General features: G+C 39.5%; 1 protein-coding gene across 2 annotated transcripts in view; it reads left to right on the top strand.

Annotated features, from left to right (window-relative positions):
• MTA3 (metastasis associated 1 family member 3) overlaps positions 1 to 20,344 on the top strand; it is a 137,555-nt gene that overhangs the window by 76,723 nt on the left and 40,488 nt on the right. For both annotated transcript variants that reach the window (XM_075749147.1, XM_075749149.1), the window contains exons 12-16: positions 2,152 to 2,276; positions 3,553 to 3,704; positions 4,203 to 4,425; positions 12,820 to 12,906; positions 18,134 to 18,280. In XM_075749147.1, coding sequence (XP_075605262.1) covers positions 2,152 to 2,276; positions 3,553 to 3,704; positions 4,203 to 4,425; positions 12,820 to 12,906; positions 18,134 to 18,280 — 734 coding nt within the window. The remainder of the gene's footprint in view (positions 1 to 2,151; positions 2,277 to 3,552; positions 3,705 to 4,202; positions 4,426 to 12,819; positions 12,907 to 18,133; positions 18,281 to 20,344) is intronic.

Here is a 20,344-nt window from a genome sequence, read left to right as displayed (position 1 = left end):
TTACAGTTTTACCTTGTTGATACAGTCTGTGCTTCAGCTAGAGGCAAAAGATGTTCTGGCTGTAAAGTAAAGGTGTAGCACAGAGCCCAAAATCTTTTATCTTTGAACAAGTCTTATTAATGAAATGTGTTTTCTTCTGAGGGGGGTTTAATCTGGTTTTTTACATTTAAACTTGATGCTGTATCTGCTTTTGTTAACATGTAGTTTACAGAAACTATATAATCTGTGTCTTTCATTCACAATTTTCTCAAGATTATGAGAAGAGAAAGGATTACAGATAACATTATTTTAAGCTTTCTGTGGGTATATTCAGTTTACACATATGTGAATTTCCCATTGTTACGAATATTTGTATAACAGAAGACTAGAATACCAAATGAAACACTTTGAAAATCCACTGTTGTCTTTCTGATGACTTGTATAAATTACATACAATAGAGCTTCATTTCTATATTTCATACAGCCTTTTCTCTCTTAAACAGATTTAATAATTTTAACAGTCTTTTAACAGTCTTTTAATCTTACTCTTGAAGAAATGTTGTGAGTTTTGAAGCTCAAGTTTCTAATAAATGATGCCTTTTAAAAAAATCTGAAAACTCTAGCATGGGTGTTCCCTAACCCTCTCAAGGAAGTGACTGCTTTAAGAAAACTGTAAGATGCTCAGTCATTACATAATGCTTTTTTAATTTAATTTCCTTGGTCCATGTGGACAATTCAGGACTTGCCAATATGTTCACAGTAGGGATTAATTATATTGGATGACAGAACCTGTTTTGAAATGTAGGATTTTTGCCTTTTTTTTCTTAATGTCGGTCTTTTCCCTTCATGTCAAGACAGAATCCATAGTCAATGGTAAGAGGGTAGGACTTCTCCAGTCTGATAACTGTGCAGTCTGGGGCGCTCATGGGCAAATAGATTGCTTAACGCTCTGTTTCAAGACTGATTTATTGTATTTGAAATCTGAGTAGAATTGATTCTCAGAGCTGAATACCTTTTTGAACCTGATCATAAGGTATTTCCTGTAAAAGCAAGGTTCTGTCCTGAATAACCAGCTTTCACTTCATGGTTGCCCTGGAAGGTATCTAAGCAACAGATCATAACGTGGGAGACAGTAATCTCTGTTCTTTTGTACCTTGAGCCCAAGGTACTTCTCTTGAAGGTACTTGATAAAGAGTATCTGGAAATTGTAAGAGAGTCTCTCACTGGATATAGTGACAAAGGAGAAGGCAGGAGACAGACTTGCTGACATTTGGAGTAGAGACTTGATACAGCAAAGGTTTCTTCAATTAGTCATTTTAACTAATCCTGGATATACTTTATGCTACGTAAAGTAATGAATAATCATCTTAGGAATCAATGTATCCAGCCTTGCATTATATTGTGAGTATAGCTCGTCAAAGGGGTAATTAACACAGACAAAGTTGGAGCTTTGGAAATACTGTACTTAACCTAATGAGGAGTATATTACTTCTCTCTGAATTAACTGACCTCAAAGTCAGTGAAGTATTAGTAGGCAAAATCATCATCATCATCATCATAATATAATAAAAAAATCCAAGAAGAGTTCTTCAGCCTTCTCAGAGTGTGAAAGGAATTTAGGACACAGCCCAGGGAGAACAGCCTGATATATGAGTGAGCTCTGCCAGGGTTATAGAAAATTTGCATTTACTGCAGTTGGTGGGGAGGTATGTACTTCTGCTTGAGATACAAGGCAGCAGGCCCTCTTCTAGGGTGGACAGCCTTGTAGTATTGTAGCCAGTGTTACTACTCTTGTTATACTTCACCCGAAGCCCAGCCTCACTTTGTAAAGCTTCATCTGTTGACTGGAATGCCCTCCTTACACTCTGTGCTGTGTCAGGCTCGTGTTAATGCTTGACCCTGAAACTTGGTCTTTTAGTAGATTGCCAGGTAGCTTAGGCCACGTGAGAGCATTTTACAAAGATCTGTAAGTTTGAGTATCAAAGCAGCTCTTTACATAGCAAGTCTGTTACAGTGCTGAAAATATTAGAGGACTATAAAAATTAGTCTTGCCGTTCAGAGCAGTTTTTACAGATGATGTCACCACACATCAGAATTCCAGAATTAGATTGTTTGCTTTCATGTTGACTAACTGGTTAGTAAAATTTATTTTTTTTTTTATTTTATTTAAAGCAATAAGCCAAATCCCAATCAAATATCCAGCAACAATGGGAAACCTGCTGCTGTCAATGGAGCAATGGGAGCCTCTTATCAGGCACAGGCCTCGCTAATAGGTCGGGCTTGTGAAAGTTGCTACAGTAAGTATTTTTTTTAAATAAATAATATTTTTAATCTTAATATGCACTTTTTAACAACAAAGGTATGTACTTTTGTTTGCATGCTACAAATAGAGTATAATTTTCAATTAATTGTGTGGTAGAAATAAGTTAGAGCTGGCTTCAACATGTCGATTGAATGTCAGTATTCAGGTCTGCTTTATGATTAATTTTTTTTTTAATGATTTGGAAAGTACAGAAAGGTAAAGTAGTATAATATGATGATGCTGATACGTTTTTTCCTTTACCTTCAGAATACTAGATTCAAATTTATTTTTTTTCTCCTGTAACATTGCAAAACTTTTTGAGTTATTTGGGTTCTCTTCCCCTACTGTTGTTGTTGGGGTGGGTGTTGGTTTTTTTCCTAGTACTTTGAGTGTTTCTGGTGGTCCTTTGTGGACTTCTTGAAATGGCAGCTTTCAGCATAGGTTATATGAGAGAATATGTAATAAAATCCGGAACTGGGAAGAATTGAAAAGGCCTACCATATGAGAGTTCTTTACTTATCATTGGTATGGCTCCCTGTGTCTTAAACACCAATTAAATTAAAATCATATTCTGTATATAGAAAGTTCCAGTTATAGGCTTTGTTGGTTTTCAAATCACATTTTATAAAGAATAGTTTTCTTGTGAATGATTACAAAAAGAAAATAGAAAAGATTAAATTAGTGTTCCCTGCTGAATCTCCACATGCAAAAGGTAAAGGTACCCGTGCATCTCCAAGGTCAGTAGAAGTGCTTTTCCTTTTCTTATATGGATCTTGACTTACCCAAGTCATGCAAAGTGAGTACTTGCAAAAACCCAGATCTTTAGTAATTCTAATAAGTAGCAAGCAACTTAATAAGCCTCTCTTCGATGGTCTCTTCACTAGAAATAGTGGAGGGTTTATAGGGTTTGGGGTTTTGGTTTGTTGGGGGTTTTTTTCTGTTTGGGTTGGTTTTTGTTTGTTTATTTGGTTGGTTTGTGGTTTGTTGTTTTTTTCTTTTAGTCCCCTGGAAGAAGATCTCTTCTTGGCAGTATAAAGCCCGTCCTTTGAAATTAAGTAGGGAAGTATTTTGAAATTTCCATTTGGAATTGACTTTTGGGGTGCTTTTTTACAAAATAAACTAAAAATCCAAGGTCTTATTTTCTCCATGTGAAATGTATTGAATATTTATCTATATAATGCTCTTGAGGAATGCCATCTATTACAGCATTTGGATTTATGATATTGAATTCAGCATGCACCACTTTAGCTGTGCTGTTTTTTCTTCCTTAGCTCCACAGTCTCACCAGTGGTATTCTTGGGGTCCTCCTAATATGCAATGTAGACTGTGTGCATCTTGCTGGATTTATTGGAAGAAATATGGTGGCCTGAAAATGCCCACACAGACAGATGAAGATAAACTCTCTTCCAGCCAAACTACAGAGGTAGGATTGGGTAGATAAAATTTCCTAAAAGGAAGTGTGGTGCTTTCACAAGATTGCTGTGATTTAAATATTTAATAGAATGGTTTTTATGTGTGTGTTCAACTTTAGTGTTACAAAATTTAATTTATTAATCCTTTACCTGTCCTAAGTAGAACTGAACAGTGTGGAGGTCCTGCCGTGTCTTTATATGACCAAGTCTTAGATAAACATCCACTTCATGCATTTTTGCTGGACAAATGTCATCTTGTCAATCACATGGTGTATCTATAAAACATGAATATGACATAGTATATCTCATATAGAATGGCATCCACTCAATATAGCTCTCTACTGTCTTCTATAGCTTCCTGCTTAAGCCCCAGTTTTTTTGTATAGTGCTTATATATATTATTTGATTAACCTTGCGAATTTATCCAAATTCTGGATTTTTTTCATGCTGTAATTCAGACATACATGTGATGATTTTTTAATTATTATTATTTTGCTTTGTTTTTGTAGGAATCCCATGTTAGAACTCATATGTCCCGGCAGGCCACACAGGGAACTCCAGTTCGTAACACTGGAAGTCCAAAGTCGGCAGTGAAAACACGTCAAGCTTTCTTTCTTCACACAACGTGTTGGACAAAACTGGCTCGTCAGGTCTGCAAAAATACCCTCCGGCTGCGGCAGGCAGCAAGACGTCCCTTTGTCCCTATTAACTGTGCTGCCATTAAGGCAGAATGTAAGATGTTTTTTTAATTCTTAGTTCTGTGTGCTGTGCTTCCCACACATTTTTGTCTTTTAATTTTATTTTCTTTTTCAATAAACATTTCTTGTCTATACGCTTTTGCTTTTCATTTTTTTTTCATTTGTCCAGCATATCACCCACACGTTGGATAGAATCTGGCTGCCTTGAACAGATTTCACGCTGGGGAAACATTTCAAATGAATTAAAAAGGGGATAACTATTACCTCATTCACTTACAAAAAATTGCCATTAAAAAAAAATCAGGGGCAGGGAGGGGAAATCAGTCCCATGACATAAAAACCATGCTTCCTACTGGGCAGTGTGAAAGAAGGTCGCTTTTCTATTGTTCGTTTATTCTTTTGCTGAGCAGAAAGTATAGATCTGTACATGTTTTACTTTTTCCCAGTGGGGTTGGTCAAGGAATAAGGAGCCGAGGATGCATGAGAATTTAAGTCTGGCCTGTAACACAGCCTTTCGTTACTGTGGTGATCAGATGGTGGTGATAGCCGTGTTTATTATTTCATCATAGTTGCTTTTTTTTTGTCCCAGTTTTAAATTTTATTTTTAAATAAAATTCTATATTATGCTTGTTCTTTTTATAGCCAAAATATAAAGTACACATAAAATCACTAGTAGTATAACAAAAGGTTATGAGTGGTTGTAGATGGCAACAGTAAGTCTCTTTATGTGCACATGGGTGTAAATTCTGCTGCAAAATCACTGAATATTTCAGCAGGTTTTGTACCTGTGCTGAGCACGTCATTTTACTGCGCACGCTGTCTGGTTGTGTTTCCCAGTCTTCCATAGAGGCAGTTCTTGGAGCAGACGCTTGGTATTCCAAGATGAGCCGTGCTGGCTCATCGTACTGTGAATTGTATTAGAATTGAAGAGACCTTTTTAGAATATTAGATATTGGTTTTATAACCACGTTTACTAGATTAAGGCTAAATGTTTTCCCAGCATACTTAACTGGGATGCCAATGATGTCAGTGTTGATTATAAGAAATTTACTCCGTGGAGGCTTAAAATCTGGTTTTGAGTAATTATTTTCCCCTTACGTACTTTAGCACCAGCCATTATTCACATGCAAACACTTCACCTATTTCTGCAGTCGTCCAGAACTTGGTGAATATTTCTGTTCATTGTCCTTGTCTTATTTATTTAGTTGTCCTGTTGGCCATTTTCTTTCTTCTTTCAAAGCTGTGCAAGTCAGGAACATCTTCGGAGTTAAGGAAACCATATGTCTGCTATGTGAATAAAATGGGTTGTACTTTATGAAAGAATTGTGTCTAAAGCGAGACTAGGATTATATTTTTAATCCTTAATGCAAAATAAGAGTTATTTTCTGAGGGGAAAGCATTGTATGTTTTAATTCATGTAACTGGCACTGATTTATCTTGAGTCATGGAGGAAAACTAATTTTAGAACTTCACTTGAACCTTGAATCTTTTTGTCATTATCCCTGTTTCTTCTCACTCACTGCAGTCAGTCAGTTCGAAAGAACATGAAGCATTTAAGGACGAGAAAAAAACAAAAGGAAAAAATGTTTCGTCCAACTGTTAATCATCATGCTAGAACAAGTGTTACATGCACAGTTCAACTTTAAAACAAAAGGAGTGAAAAGCTGAGCTTTTCAGCGGGAAATAGTCATTCTTGTATCAGACTGGCAGTGCTTCCTCTTTGTTCCTTTGAATGAAAAACTGCCACATCAGATTAACATCAAGAGCAGAAAGATTGTCTTTTTTCCTGTAATCTGTGTCTTTCATTATTCTTTTTGCTTTAAGCAAAATTCAGATCTTGCAATTTTGTCTTTTTGAATGCTGATGCTTCCTGATTAGACCTAACATAGATTGGGGGGGGGGGAAGTCGTAGTTGTCGATGTTTTTTGAACACAACTTTCAAATTACTTTCAAGTAGTGGAAACCAGGTTATACCTCAGTTAATTTAACTCATGTTTCTCTGTGTGTACATACACACATAAATATACACACACACACATAATCTATATTCTGTTTCTGGCAATATCTCTATGGAATCGTACAATGCTCTTACCTGCATTGTCATTGTCATATTCTTACTCTAGTAAAGCCTAGTAAGTAAATAAAAAAATATTTTCTGGTTTTGTTCCTGTAATTATATCTGGTGACTTGTGTTCAGTGCACTCTGTAGATTTTAATGTTATAGCTAAATAGACACTCTTCCTGAATGCCTCAAATCCTTTTCTAAAGATAGCTTGATGCAAGTAATTTTTTAAATTTTTAAACAAGATTCTTAATTTAACAGTACTGATTTTGTATGTTGAGTAATTACAATATTGAACAAATGTCTGTGTTGGTGTTACAAAAAATAGAATTGTGCTTAGATCATAACGTGGCCAGAGTAGTAGGTCACCATGATGTGATATGGCATGAGATAGGACATCCAAGAACTGATCTGGAATTTGTTTTCCATGTTGGTGTGCTGTAACAACTTGAATCTAATGACTGCTTAGATGGTTAGCCAGACTCACCCGATTCTTTGTGTGTGCCAAACCAGTGCTTGAAAATGTAACTGCATTTCACCAACTGTATTGCAGTAGGCACCATACCGATCCTCAGAAACCATAAAATCAAAAGACAGAAGGATGGTGGGGCACTTACCCCAGCAGCGTGCCAGGTTTTATTCCTTCTTAGTCATATGCAATTTGTTGAAGTGCCAGGTTGTAAATGAAACTAATTCCCAGTTCTGAGAAAGAAAGTCTGAAAAAGTCAGACCTTGCTGGTAAAATGAATTTATTTTTGCAGTCCACTTGAACTCATCTGCAGATACTTACATTGTTTTGGAGGGGCATGGAAGCCTGCAAGAATGCTAATCTCAGGCCCAACCATCTTTTAGGTGAAAACAGATTTCAGACAGAGCATTTTTTTATTATTGTAATTCCACCCACATCGCCTCCCTCAGCCAATTACATCCACTGGCAGAAAATGAGGTCCTATTCTATGATCTTCATTCCTTCACTTAGTATGGAGAATTAGATTTTTCTCATTAGTGAACCATGCCATAGCATGACCCCTGCCCAGATGCCAGCAGGAGGTAGTGGAGACGATGCGTTTACATCCCAGTGCAATGTAGGGATGGTCAGCAGAAGGTGGAGAAGGCATGGCCTCTCCTGCTAGGAGCACAACCTCTTGTGGAAATCTCAGACTTTGTTCTGCCTGAAGATAATAAGACGTGCTGAAGTTGTTGGCAATAAACTTGTCTGATGGATTTTCAGGAATAATTGGAATTGGTGAGCTGTTTTGGTAAGAGGAAATTCCCATGATCTAAATTAGGCAAAATTCCTTCTTTGTGTATATTGCACATTGTTTAGAAAGTTAAGCAAAACTATTGTCTATGGAAGGTCTCTTAATTAGAGGAAACCAAAGTGGGCATTCTTCTCCAGACAGTCACTGACAAGGTTGGATCTGTCTCCAGCTTACAGGCACGTTGATGCACGTGTGGCAGTGAGCCGAGCATCTGTGAACCTTATTACTTCAGCAGCACAGGAAGATTTTTCAGGAATTCCGCCCCCCGCCCTGCTCAGATATAGTTTTATCAATATAACTATAGGTATTAATTACAGTAATTTAAATTTGGGTAACTACACTCCATCTATGTAGACATGATTGTCAAAATGTTTTCAGTGGATGGTAATATATTATCTGTATAATATATATATAATATGTAATTATCTGGAAATGGGTATACTGTTCATGATCAAACTTAACATACCGTTAAATCTGCAGATTTAATAACAAGTTTGGTACACAGTACTTGCTTGTTATGATCTGGTTTGATAAAACAAAGATGTGAAAGCTCAGTAGAATATGCAAAGATCGTGTTACTGATTTCCTTTGTAAGCACACAGGCTATGTTCTACTGACGTAAAACTATCCTTTCCTCTGAACTGAGTAACGTTTACAGATATTGAATCACAAATAACTCTTACATCCTTGATTTTGATAGCTATGGAAGATCTTTGGGCTACATCGAGTATGAAAATATTTTCTCCACTATTACCACTGAATATGTATCAGGTTTTAGTAACCAGTAAAACAACTACAAGAACACACTAGGTTTTTTTCCATAGTTTCTAAGAACAGAATTCAGGGAATACACAGAGCACAGTAGATTGACTAGATAATCTGAATTTTGATAGAGATACGATGGAATACTGAAGAGACGTAACTCCCCAGTGGGAGTCTCTAAGCTCTATAGCATTCGCGGTTTTGTTGATTTCTGTAATATCCACAGCAGTCGTCACTTTCCTAGGTTAAGAACTCAGTCTGTTTAAAACCTCATAAAGAATCCATTTCACACTGGGGTTCATAATGTTCTCTGTAGTTTTTCTAATTGTACCGTATACTTTTTAGGGTTATGGTGCCCCAAACTTCATGCACTTCAAGATACAGGTTTCCCATCATTTTAGAGAGGGTCACGTGCTGTTTTCTATTTTGCTTTTTCATCCTATCGTCATCATTTCTAATATTCTGATTCTAATTCCTTTTTAAGTGACTACTCTTTAGTATTGCCTAGATATTTTTAGAAAGCTGTTAACATCGATTCCATTAATTCTTTTTTGGGTGGTGGTGGTTTAGCACCCGTCATTATATCTGGATGTTACAGTCATTTTGCCCCTGAAGAATTAATTTACATTTATTGCTTGATCCTGCTGGTATCCTTTGCAATCAGTTTTAGCTTTGATTATGCTGAGTGTTTTCTTACTGGGAAATTTAACTCCCTAGTAGCCTCTTTTCCTAATCTTTTATATATTGAACAGCACAGATCTTTTGGGGATTGCGTAGGCAATTGTTTTTATCAGGTGATAATCCCCGAAAAACACCTTCTCTTTTACCCTGTAACAGCTGGACAGACACAGTCTTTGGTGACAGGGTAATTGAAATGCCCAGCTGGATGCCAGATCGGATCAGCTGCGTGTGTATGTGTCATGATTCCTTCAGAGGATCCTGTCAGACCTGTGACACGTGTGATTGCTGGTTTACAGGACGTGTAGGTAGGAAGGGACCTCTAGAGGTCTCTAATCCCACCCCCTGCATAAAGTTCACATGCTCATGGGTCTTTTGCCCAGGTGAGATTGTGTGTCTCTGAGGATGGAGACTCCACGGCTTCTCTGGGCACCTGTTCCAGCATTTGATCAACCTCACAGTAAATAACGAGAATTTCCCATCTCCCGGTTTGTGTCCGCTGCCACAGACAGCACGAGTATGCTGTCCTATCCCCGCGTGCCTCCGGGAAGGGTCTGGCTCGATCTTTCCTATGCTGTGCTGCCAGGCAGTTACAGGCGGCAGCGGGGTCTCCCCGTGGTCGCCACCTCTCGAGGCTGACCAGCCCAGGTCCCTCAGGCTGTACGTCCCATACTCCAGCCCCCAGCCAGCTCTGCAATAGCTGGACGTGCTCCAGCGTGTCCGTATCTCTGTTGTAGTGGGGATCCCAGACCTCCACGCAGGGTCTGGCCGTGGTTTCACCAGGGCGGAGGGGAAGGGTTACCTCCCTCGCCGCGCTGGCGAGGCGCGGGGTGCCGTCGTCCTCCTTGCTGTAAGGACACACCGCTGAGCGATGTGAACACGTTAAACGTGTTTTCCCTTTACAAGGTCTTTGTTGGCTCCCTTGGTGTTTCCATATTTAACTGTGTGCCTCTATTAATAGTTCAGCCCGTTTGCTGGTCTGCAGAGCTGCTTACTGAGGAATGTTATCACGTTTGCCGTGTTCCTGTTCTCGTGAGCTGAGGCCAGTTTAAGCATTAGTTAAACACCAGTAGTGTACGTGCTCAGCAGTTTCTGTTTGGATGAATTCCACCTGGTGCTGGTGACTTGCTTTTATTCATTAACCAGTTTGTTTTGAAATATTTCCTATGGCCACTTCGATGTGACACGGTTCTCATCCTTTCCTCGTAAAAGGATTTTGGAAGTGAGCTGCTTCTGCAGTGAATGCTGATGCGAAGAATGCAGTCAGCTTTTCTGCCATGCCTTTATCTTTCTTGTATATTTTTCTCACACCTTGATCGTCTCCTATTGCTACAGCACTAGTACACTTCCCGCTTTTGATGTGTTTGAAAAAATACACTATCAAATACAATACTCTTTTTAAAAAATATTTCTTTTCTCATTGCTTCCACTATTTCAGTGATCTTACTAAGATTTTTATTGTTCATGTGGAAGCTCATACTTGATTTTAGGACTTGTTTTTAATTTTGTTTTTGACAACTTCCTAAATTTTATTCTATGGTTTTACACTTGAGAGTGATGCACGATCTAACTGTTGTGGTTTTCTGTATGTAGTGCATAAAGATCATAAACTTTATTATACTTTTTATGGGAGTACCATTTTGTGGATTAAAGTTTGCTGCTGTTAAACGTATGTAACTGTTTTAATAGATAGGTGTGCTTTGGAATACCCACCTGGTACCTTTGGTGAACATGCTTTGCCTCAAGCACGGAAACTGTGCTCTTTTTGCAGTCTGTATTCTCAGTGAGCAGATTAATATGTCTCCAGGATTCAATGTCTTTTTTTACAGTGAAGACACGTAGATGGAAAATTTTCTTGCTAATTACTTCTTAGGTGATGCTTTGCTGTTCCCAAAGTAACTATAAAATACTTATACCCTATAGTCTGTGCTTATTTTACTAAGGGAGACAGTGGAGACACATCATTCTACCCTTTCACTAAAAATATTTCCAGTGTTGTGGAATATTAAAAATATTCCAGGCACCAGGTTCAGTGCATTATTTTTTTATTTGTTTTTCACTGGGAAGAGTATATTTCATTACTAAGATAATAAAGTACTTTGCGTACTCAGCATTAGGGCTCTGGAACCTTTGGGCTGCCCAGGTGTACCAGCTAGCATTTCCAGAATTTCAAGTAGATTCCTTAATATATTGAAACAAGTTGTGCATTGTCTGCTGCGTTGAAGACATCTGTGAACATACCGAAATACTTATTTCAGTCATTGCTGTGGTTTCGTGACCTACGTGTTTTTTGCACAGAGCTAGAGAGAATGTAGAGAGAGATGGTAAATTGTTCTGTTTAGTGTCTTACCCTGGTCGTGTGACTATGTACTCCATCTCGTGTGCGGGAATCAAGCAAACAGGAACCTTTGGGTAAAACACAAGGTGGAGACAGTGGAATTACAATTATTAGAATCTATTTGTAATATCTAGCTATTGTGAAGCTTGTTAGAAAATGCAGATCTGCAGATCTGTGCATACGTGAAACCTATGGAAAGAGAGGTGTAGGTATGTGTATGTGGGGAGTAATGCCATGTGAGAGAATTCTGTATCTACACAGCATAGGAATGCAGTTTTGTACAAAACAGAATACTTTGTTCTAGGGATGCTGGAAGCCCTATTGGGGATTTCTTATGTGTTTTTGGAAGACAGATAACCCAAGTATTCTGAGTAGTTTAAAACAAACAAACAACAACAACAAAAAAAGTAGTATAGTTTCAGTAGTCTTGAAACTATTTCCTGAAACCTAGTGTCTTGTGAATTTTTGCCATAGGCTGATTGACTCTGCTGTCTAACCATGAACCTCCTCGTAGTAGCACTTCTTATGTTTGGGACATGTAGACAGGTTCTCTGCTTGTGTACTCACAATGCCTTTAAAGATGTGACTTCATAGTTGTAGCATCAAATTAAAAGTAGTTACTGAACCGCTTATTTTCATTTACTTTGCAGGAAGTCACGATCTTTAAGACCTTGGAGCTCTGTCATACTTGGTCCCAACTAACTGCTTTGTTCAAAGCTTATACTAAAGGGGTTTTTTGGTTGGTTGGTTTTTTTGGTGGTGGTTTGTTGTTTGTTTTTTTTAAGCTTCATCTGGCCATGATAGTCCCTGTGTTCTGTTTTGCTTATTAAGAATTACATGAATCACTCACTCATGCGAGTAAGACGTGACAGAAATCAGTAGTCCCAACTTTAAATCCTTCTTACATCTGTATTACCTTGTTTAGAGCCAGACAAGCTTGGAGAAAACAATGAAGAATTCAATGTAAATTATTTTTAATAGCCAGAGCTGCTTTTATTTTAGTACTCATGTTTTCATCTACGCTTCATTTGCCTGGCTGGCTGTCTCCAAAAAGACTTTGTAAGCGAAAAATGCAATCAAGTTTGCGTTAGAACTTACATGAACTTAAAAAAAACCAACAAACAAACATAACATCACTTGCATGAATGAGGACATGGCCTGCCTTTAAATATCCATCATTGTTAGCGTTGGTGAAAAAAAGAAGATGATGTGCTAAAAGGAAAAAAAAATGTGGTAAAAATGCAAGTCAGAAACTGGTTGGTGTTTCCTAATTATATTTGTAATGGTAAAATATTTAAACTGAGTTTTGTTCTTTAAAATCCTCAGATGCGGATCGACATTGTGAACTTGCTGGAAATCCTCTGAAGATAAAAAGCACCAGAAAACCACTGTCATGTATCATTGGGTATTTAGGTGCGTATCTGCCTCCGGAGAATAATGAACCAAATGAACATTCAGTGTGTACTGATACTTAAAAATCCTATATTCGTAGAGTGAGAGATTTATGCTTTTAGTAACAAGAAAACTATAAAGTTAATAAATTAATAAAAATTCTGGTCCACTATTAGTTGCAAAACTGCATGATTGAGCTTGCAGGATGTAGGCAGAAGGCATTTTGATATTGGTTTAAAATGGCAGAGCGTCACCTCGTGTAATTTAGAATGTGAAAAATAGTCTGGTAGTCTGAATAAAAAAAATAAGTGCCCAAAGGGGAGATACTCAGTACGCTCAGTGCTGCTCTACTGTGCCCCTTGAATCCACTTGTCATACTCCTATGTACTTAAAAGGAGGAGACCTGAGCCACACTAAGACACTGATCTTCAAATTTGATGACATAATTTTAAAAGATGCAATGAAATCTCTGCTGGGATCGCAGCCAAGAGGACAACAAACAGTTGTGGTGATAATGGGGATAGGAGAAATTCTAGTAATTGTGATTCTTTATTAAAAAAAATGAAAACCATCTTCTTTGCAAGGAACCACCACTGACTATTAAATATTTACATGGTCATGTAAGAGTTGAGATAGCCCAGAGGCTTTTTATTAATCCTCAGATGAGTATAGAAATTGATCTCTTGATCAGAGCAGCAGTAAATAATTCTGGAGTGTATTATTCCTATCCTACAGAAGTGAAGCTGAGGGTAGAGCTCAGTCTAGATGTTTTGCTCAAAATTTCAGTCAACAGGAGGTTTGTTTTTTTTACTAGAACAAGGTAAACAGTAAGTCTCTTGACTTACTGAACCAGGAATCAGCTATTAATGTAGTTGTAACTGTTCTTCCAGAACATCAATTTTAACAAAATCCAAACAACAGAAAACTGGGTAATGAAGAGTTAATGCCTGCTCTCACTGAATTTTGATTCCTCCTGCCCTGGAGTTTAAGAAAAAAGCTGGTGATAATTTCCTAGAGGCATCCCAGCTGTGCGCGCGCCGTATGCCGCCATTAGAGCGGATGAGGAAAGGACTGCTTTGATTGACCTGGTGGAGCTGTGGCTGTGAGGGCGGGCGATCAGACAGGACGTGGCGCATCCGACTGACCCCCCTGTGCAGCCAGAGGAGAGATGGGAAAACGTGTGTCATCTTAGAAAATGCTGTATTTTTTTAGTGCCACGTTATTTCGTCGGTGAGGGGCTGTCTCAATACGTCAGGGAGCGTAAGTCTGTAGTTTAATGGGAGTAAATGGATGAACAGTGTCAGACAGCATTATGTGTACTTAGGTGAAGGTTTCGTAGAAGATTAACGGTGCTAAAATATACCAGGTATCTGCAGAGTCCGTTTAGCATTTGACTGTGTGGGAAGTGAAGGTATCTCATTACGGTTGAAAGCAAATAATATGCGTTACGAGCATATGAAGTGTACCCAGTGTGGTTAAATATACGCATCTGAATCAGCTGTGTGAGGATGGCTAGGAAGTGGCTTTTTGTTTGCCATTTAGCTTGGTAGGGTTTTTTTAATTTAGTCTGTGATTATTTTTTTTTGTTTATTTTGGATTTTTGCATGTTCCAGTGAATAAATAATGCTTGTGTTATTTTTCTCATGTCATAGCTGTTACAGGAGGCATTTGTTTTCTTTTTAAAATTCCTTCCATGCCATTCTCACAGACATTTATTGGCATATGGTTAAGTGTGTATCTTGGGGCACTACTGTTTTTTAGTTGCAAGGCAGAGGATTTCAGTGCCCCGTGCATCCTGGGTCATCGCTTCCCTTTATCCCTGTTCTGCTTCTTGGCCGCCAGTCCCACAGGTGAGGTCGGTTAAGCATTAAAAGAAGGCCCTGTCCTCTAGAGAGCTGGGGCTAATCCCCTGCAATCTCTTCAGTCATCACTGTGATTACTAAACAACCCCCCCCAGGTGACCCCTGGGCTAATTAAATGTCCTGTATTACCTCCTGGTGATGAGGAAACCAGGTTAACGTTTCCAGCTGGGATGTGTGTTGAGGAGATGAGAGGCGCAGCTGCTTAAGCACCTCTGGAATCCAGGATGCTTATTTAAAAGACTCAGTAGGAGATTTCAACTTCTCTTTCTTTGCTTTGGATTTTTTATTTTTTTTACCCTAGTGGAAATGGAAGAATTTTTTAGAGTTGTTACTACTATTTACTTGTTTGTGGCTGCAACCTGGCCTTGTAAAAAAGGGTTCCTAATGCGTCATTCAGCTACTGTTTCTTACTGCTGTTTTATTTTTTTCAGAAATGATCATACAGTCTGAATCTGGCCAACTGGTTATTTTTTCTGTAGGTAAAGGGGTAGTTTGGCTTATTTGGATGTTATAGTTAGTTCTCTCAGCTAGCAGAAGGTGCAGGTGGCTGAGAGATTCTCAGTGAAGCACTAGGCAATAGAACAAGGGTAAGAGCAGCAGGAATTAAAAAATCGCTAATTATTGTCATTCCATAATACAATAATATGATGGGACAATATAATTCAGGCAAACCCCCTGAAATGCCTCATTTACCCCCTCAGGTGTGGTGAAGCAGCTAGTTAGAAAGTGCTGATCTAAAGCATGCAAAGATTTGAAGCAAGTCTATACCGAGAGGATGAGTGAGCGTAAGGTGTAAAGACCCCTCAGGAAGGACTCGATCCCTTGGGAAGTGGACCTGGCTGTGTTTAATTAAGTTCATTACTAGAACTTAAAGGGAGATCTTGGTCTTGCTAGCTTCCTCTACTGCAGAAAGAGAAAGAACAGCCTTTGTGGTAAACTAACAGGATTAGTGACCTCCAAACTGAAGAAAAGTCAAAGGAAGGAAATGCTTCCTTCCTCAACTGTTCACTCACCCTGAAAGTATAAAATTACATCTTCTATACGCTGTACATAGGAGGAGTTTATCAGTTCTTGTATGTTGATGCAGCTGCTGGGATTATTGTGGTTGCTGCTGGAGCTCTTTGGCAAAGAAGATTTCAGTGGTGGTAGCCCTGAAAATTAACTGTTTCCTTAAGAAAATTGGAAAAGATTGACAAATGAGCATTTTAGAATCCAAATTCCAGTCATCTTCAGCAAGTGGTGCAAACCTTTCTATTTCAGTTTAAAGTTTTGCTTTAGCAGTCAGTAGTGCTCAAAACATTAAGTGCGCTGCTGTTCCCATTGTAGTAAAAAAGCAAAACGGATGCTTGTTCTCTATACCATGAAAAATGGGACGTGCTGGGTGCTTGATGTTCCTAAACTCTTTTGTATGAAAGCTGATGAGTACTGCAGTGAAAAGCTCTCATCTAAATAAGTGGTGAGAAGATCTGTGACGTCAAACTAGCGTTTACGTGCACACCCAAATCTACAGGACTGCCCTGAAGCAATTACCTTACGCTAGCTCTGTGCTTTTCTAACACCTGCCCATGCATTGCCCTACTCTGCTCTTTCTTATCTGTCCCTCTTGAAGCATCTTGGCTGAGGGTGCTCTGACCGAACCAGTGGTTAACAATTAAGCAAAGTCTTCTCAAATGTGAAAATTGTTGGTGTTGTCTCCTCCTGGCACGCCGTTCCCAGTACAGCCTGGCCAAGCCACTGTGGCCATCTTACTCCTTTCCGCTTGTTTGGCTACCGGCGAAGCTGCTCGGCTGTCCCACTGTTACGTATCTGCCTTTTAAAGGTTACCACGACTTCTCGTGGTGCACCCCCAGCCTCCCCTGCAGCCGCGGCCGGTCGCTGGTGGGGGTGGCTGGGTACCTGCAGGCTGCCAGGGAAGGCTTGCCGTGGGAGCGAGAGCGTGAGGCCAGCGCTTGGATGTCAGACTTCCTTGCGTTTCTGGAAGAGGAAAAAAATCTGCTATCGCAGTGGACTTTGCCTTTCTGCAGTGGTTCGTGTTTGTCCTGCGTGATAGCCGTGAATGGCAGAGGCTGGAGGGCTTCCTCCTTGGATACCTGACCTCACTTCAGATGTTGCGTATTCCCAGCTTCTACGCCCGATTATATAAACAGAAAAGCAGGAAGAAGCGCTCTTCAGGAGGTGCACACCTGGGCTGTAACTGAGAAAGCACTTCATTTTTGTCTTCTGATCTTACTGCCCTTGGGCAGCTGCCTCTCCTGATCTGTCTGCCAGCCCCTCTGCCCTCCCGTTCTCAGCCCGCAGGTCTCTTCTGCTCCGTGGGGAAGGCAGGCTGGCCGGCTGTAGCTGGGCTGCAAGCGCCTCGCAACCTGCGCGGTGCCGGCAGCTGGTGCCCCGCGGCTGTGTCAGAGGGATGGGGACCTGCCCGCGGGCGCTCTGGCTTCCCTCACAAATTTGGGTCTGTCTGAGGACGTACGCAGCGGTGGCATTTTGAACCCAAGTGTGTGATGGGAATAAATTAATTGGTTCAGCAAGTTCCTGGTGCAGGAGCAGCAGACTCTGCTGAGGCTTCCTTCTGCCGCTTTCCTCTGGCAGATAAGGGAGAAATTTCCATACAGCCCTATCAGCTTTTGGCAAACGCGGCAGCTGCCGCCCTGAAGCGTGCTGGCCAGATGCATTTCTCTGCCTCTCACCCACCTTTCTTCCTCCTCCTCCAAAATAATCCTGCTCTCTGAACCGTAATAGATACCCTGGTGTGTTTGAAGCTCCCCAGTAATGACTCGGTGTGGGAGTCCGGCAGTACCTGGGGAACCCAGCACAGTCCTAATGGTTTTTGTGTTCTGATGCAGGTTTGGGTAGTTTTAGCTTCAGAGCCCTGCTGCGGCTGGCTCCCGCCTCTTGCACCTGGTGACTTGTGTTTGGGAAGATCCCTTGAAACTTGTTATTGAGACAAAAAATATTGACTAGCTTGAAGTACTGAGGTGATTTCACGATGGTATAATGCTTTTATTTGCTTGCTAAAAAATCTGTAGGCGTGTAGCTCTGATACAAGTCTCAAAAGGGTAGGAAAATGTAAATGCAGACCTGTTTCAGATTGGTCTGTGTTATCTCTTCGACCTCTGAAATCCTTACACATCTATGCCATAGTATTGAACATGGGCAATCTGAAGTGAGATAGATTTTTTTTCTTACTTGGAGGAACTGTAGGTGTGAAGACTTGGGTTTGAATTGTTATTCAAGGTCCTGTAAACACACTCATGCAGAAGAAACTTTCTTTCCTTTCACTGGAAATTTAAATGTAAATTTAATATGTTGAATAGACTATTTATTTTTTAAGTCAAGTATGTATAATTTTTCTCTCTCTCTCTCTCTCTCTCTTTTGTCTCAAACAGAGATTCATCCTGCAGTGAAACCCAATGTAATCAGGTCAACACCAAGCCTTCAAAGTTCAAGTGCAAAACGACTGCTTGCACCCTCCAATCACTCTTCATTAAGTATTTTGGGAAAAAGAAACTACAGCCATCATAATGGTCTTGATGGTATGTGAAGGAATCTAAAAGAAATATTATTTAAGTTCTCTGAATTGCAAAACTTTCTGTGGACCTGAGATGACATTAAATAAGGGGGTAGAGACCAACAGAAATGTTAGATACGGAATGCATGTTTATAGCATTGACTCTTAATGCAGTGAATGGTGGTACTTAGTCATTGAACATCGATATATTATTGCCATCTCTTACAAAAACTCCTGTTACCATTTTTCTTGATATGAAAGGACAGGAAGAGAATAAAACAAATTTGGTGAAGGCAGAGATGCAACATGTTTTATCTTGGCTTGCCACATTGCATTTTTATTTGAAGAAATACTTTGCAGAAATGTGCAAGACCTTTTGAATTGCTCTTTGTGAAAGTTCTTGATATGTACCGGACCTGCTAGTTAACAACCAATCTCTTTGCTAGTATGTGAATTCTAAATACGGCTCAGTCTGGATTCTCAACAATGTGATTGGTAATAGAGGGGAAAATAGCTTCTGGCATCTTGCATTCCAAGACCGGTGTCACAGAGTCGGTTAAAACAAGAAGTAGTCTTGGCAATAAGGACTGGTCGAAGGTAGGAGCCACTTAAAAAGCGACTGTCCCTGCATTTATACCACTTGCAGAGGAGGAAGCAAAAGGGATGTCACAGTGGTACAGGAGAGGCTTTTCCTGCACACTGTGCAGTGCCAGAGGTGATGTTTAAGACTGGTGTATCCAGCCAGTTCATTACAGTATGGTGCAAATGGAGAGCAGATATGAAGCTATGCAAAAAAAAAAAAAAAAAAAAAAAAAAAAGGAAATTTGTGGGTAAGGCTAATTTTTCTCAAATAATCTTTTATGCTGAAAAGTGACTGTGTATTATTGATTTTTTTTTTTTTAAATCATTACCAAAAAGAAAGATTTTCAACTGGGACTGTGAACAGGTTTACCTCATGTCCAAATAAGAGGAGAATCTAGCAGGATATAATGTGTTTGCACTGAAAAGAAATGCATGCGTTCCTGAACTCTCTTTTTGAGAGATGTAACTTCTGTAAGCCATTAGCTTATTTGTTCTGTAATTGAATAAGGTTGTTGAGATTAAAAATTTAAAAGAAGTTAGGCTCTGGAATAGACTGTTCAGGACACGATCTGCACAGAAGAGGTGACTGTCTGTTTTCATGCATCACAGAGTAGGTCGAGGTAGAAATGAGAGGGACTTGCCTTTTAGACAAGCTGATAGAGATAGTATTCCAAATACAGGAAGAAAAACTTGATCCATTATCCATCATCTTCCCATAACGATCGTGTTTTTCTGTCATTGCCAATGCTATTTGTATCTTGCAGTGAAAACACCTACTGTACATTTAATAATACCTAGATAGAAATCACTACACACTTTGACAAAACGTGGGTCTTTAGTATATGCAGAAGAGGGGATCGCTTGCACCTCTGCTCAGTGGGCAAACAGGCGTTACAGGGTAGGCAGGCAAATAACATGCATGGCAATTCGGTGGACCAAGAAGTGACTTGTACTTGGAAGAAAAGATGATGCCATTAACCGGCATAGCCATAAACGCTGAATTTCCGCTGCGATCTTTGAGTGTGAAGTTCTGCAGGGATGGTCTGGTAGTTGCTGCGTGGGAATGTGGATGAAGGGTGCTTTCCCCGCACCCCCAGTGCTGGCCATCAGCCTGGACTCTCCGTCTGAGCTTTGAGTGATGAATGACTTTCACCTGGCAATAAAGATGATGATACATTTCTACTGTGGAGAAGACTTGTAGCAATAAGTTCAAGGTAAATATTATTGTGATGATGTCCCAGTAAGGAGGCATGCTTGGAAGTCTTTAAAATTTTTCTTCTACTTCGTACACATGTTCTCTTCAAACTAAAGAGTTTATAAAACCAGTCATTAACCACACTGATTGGTTTGTATCAAACAGTCAGCTAACTATGTTAAGGCAATTTGCACAAAATAACATCTAATTTAAAAGATTAGTATTGAGAACTGTAAGTCATTGCTTTAGGAGATAATTATTTCTGCTTATCTATTTTCTGTGAAAACGTAACTTATTGGAAAGCAGATATCC

The sequence above is a fragment of the Balearica regulorum genome, chromosome 3, assembly GCF_011004875.1.
Source record: "Balearica regulorum gibbericeps isolate bBalReg1 chromosome 3, bBalReg1.pri, whole genome shotgun sequence".
Taxonomy (NCBI): Eukaryota; Metazoa; Chordata; class Aves; order Gruiformes; family Gruidae; genus Balearica; species Balearica regulorum.
Note: the sequence above shows the minus strand (reverse complement) of the source record. Positions and strands in the feature narration are given on the sequence as shown.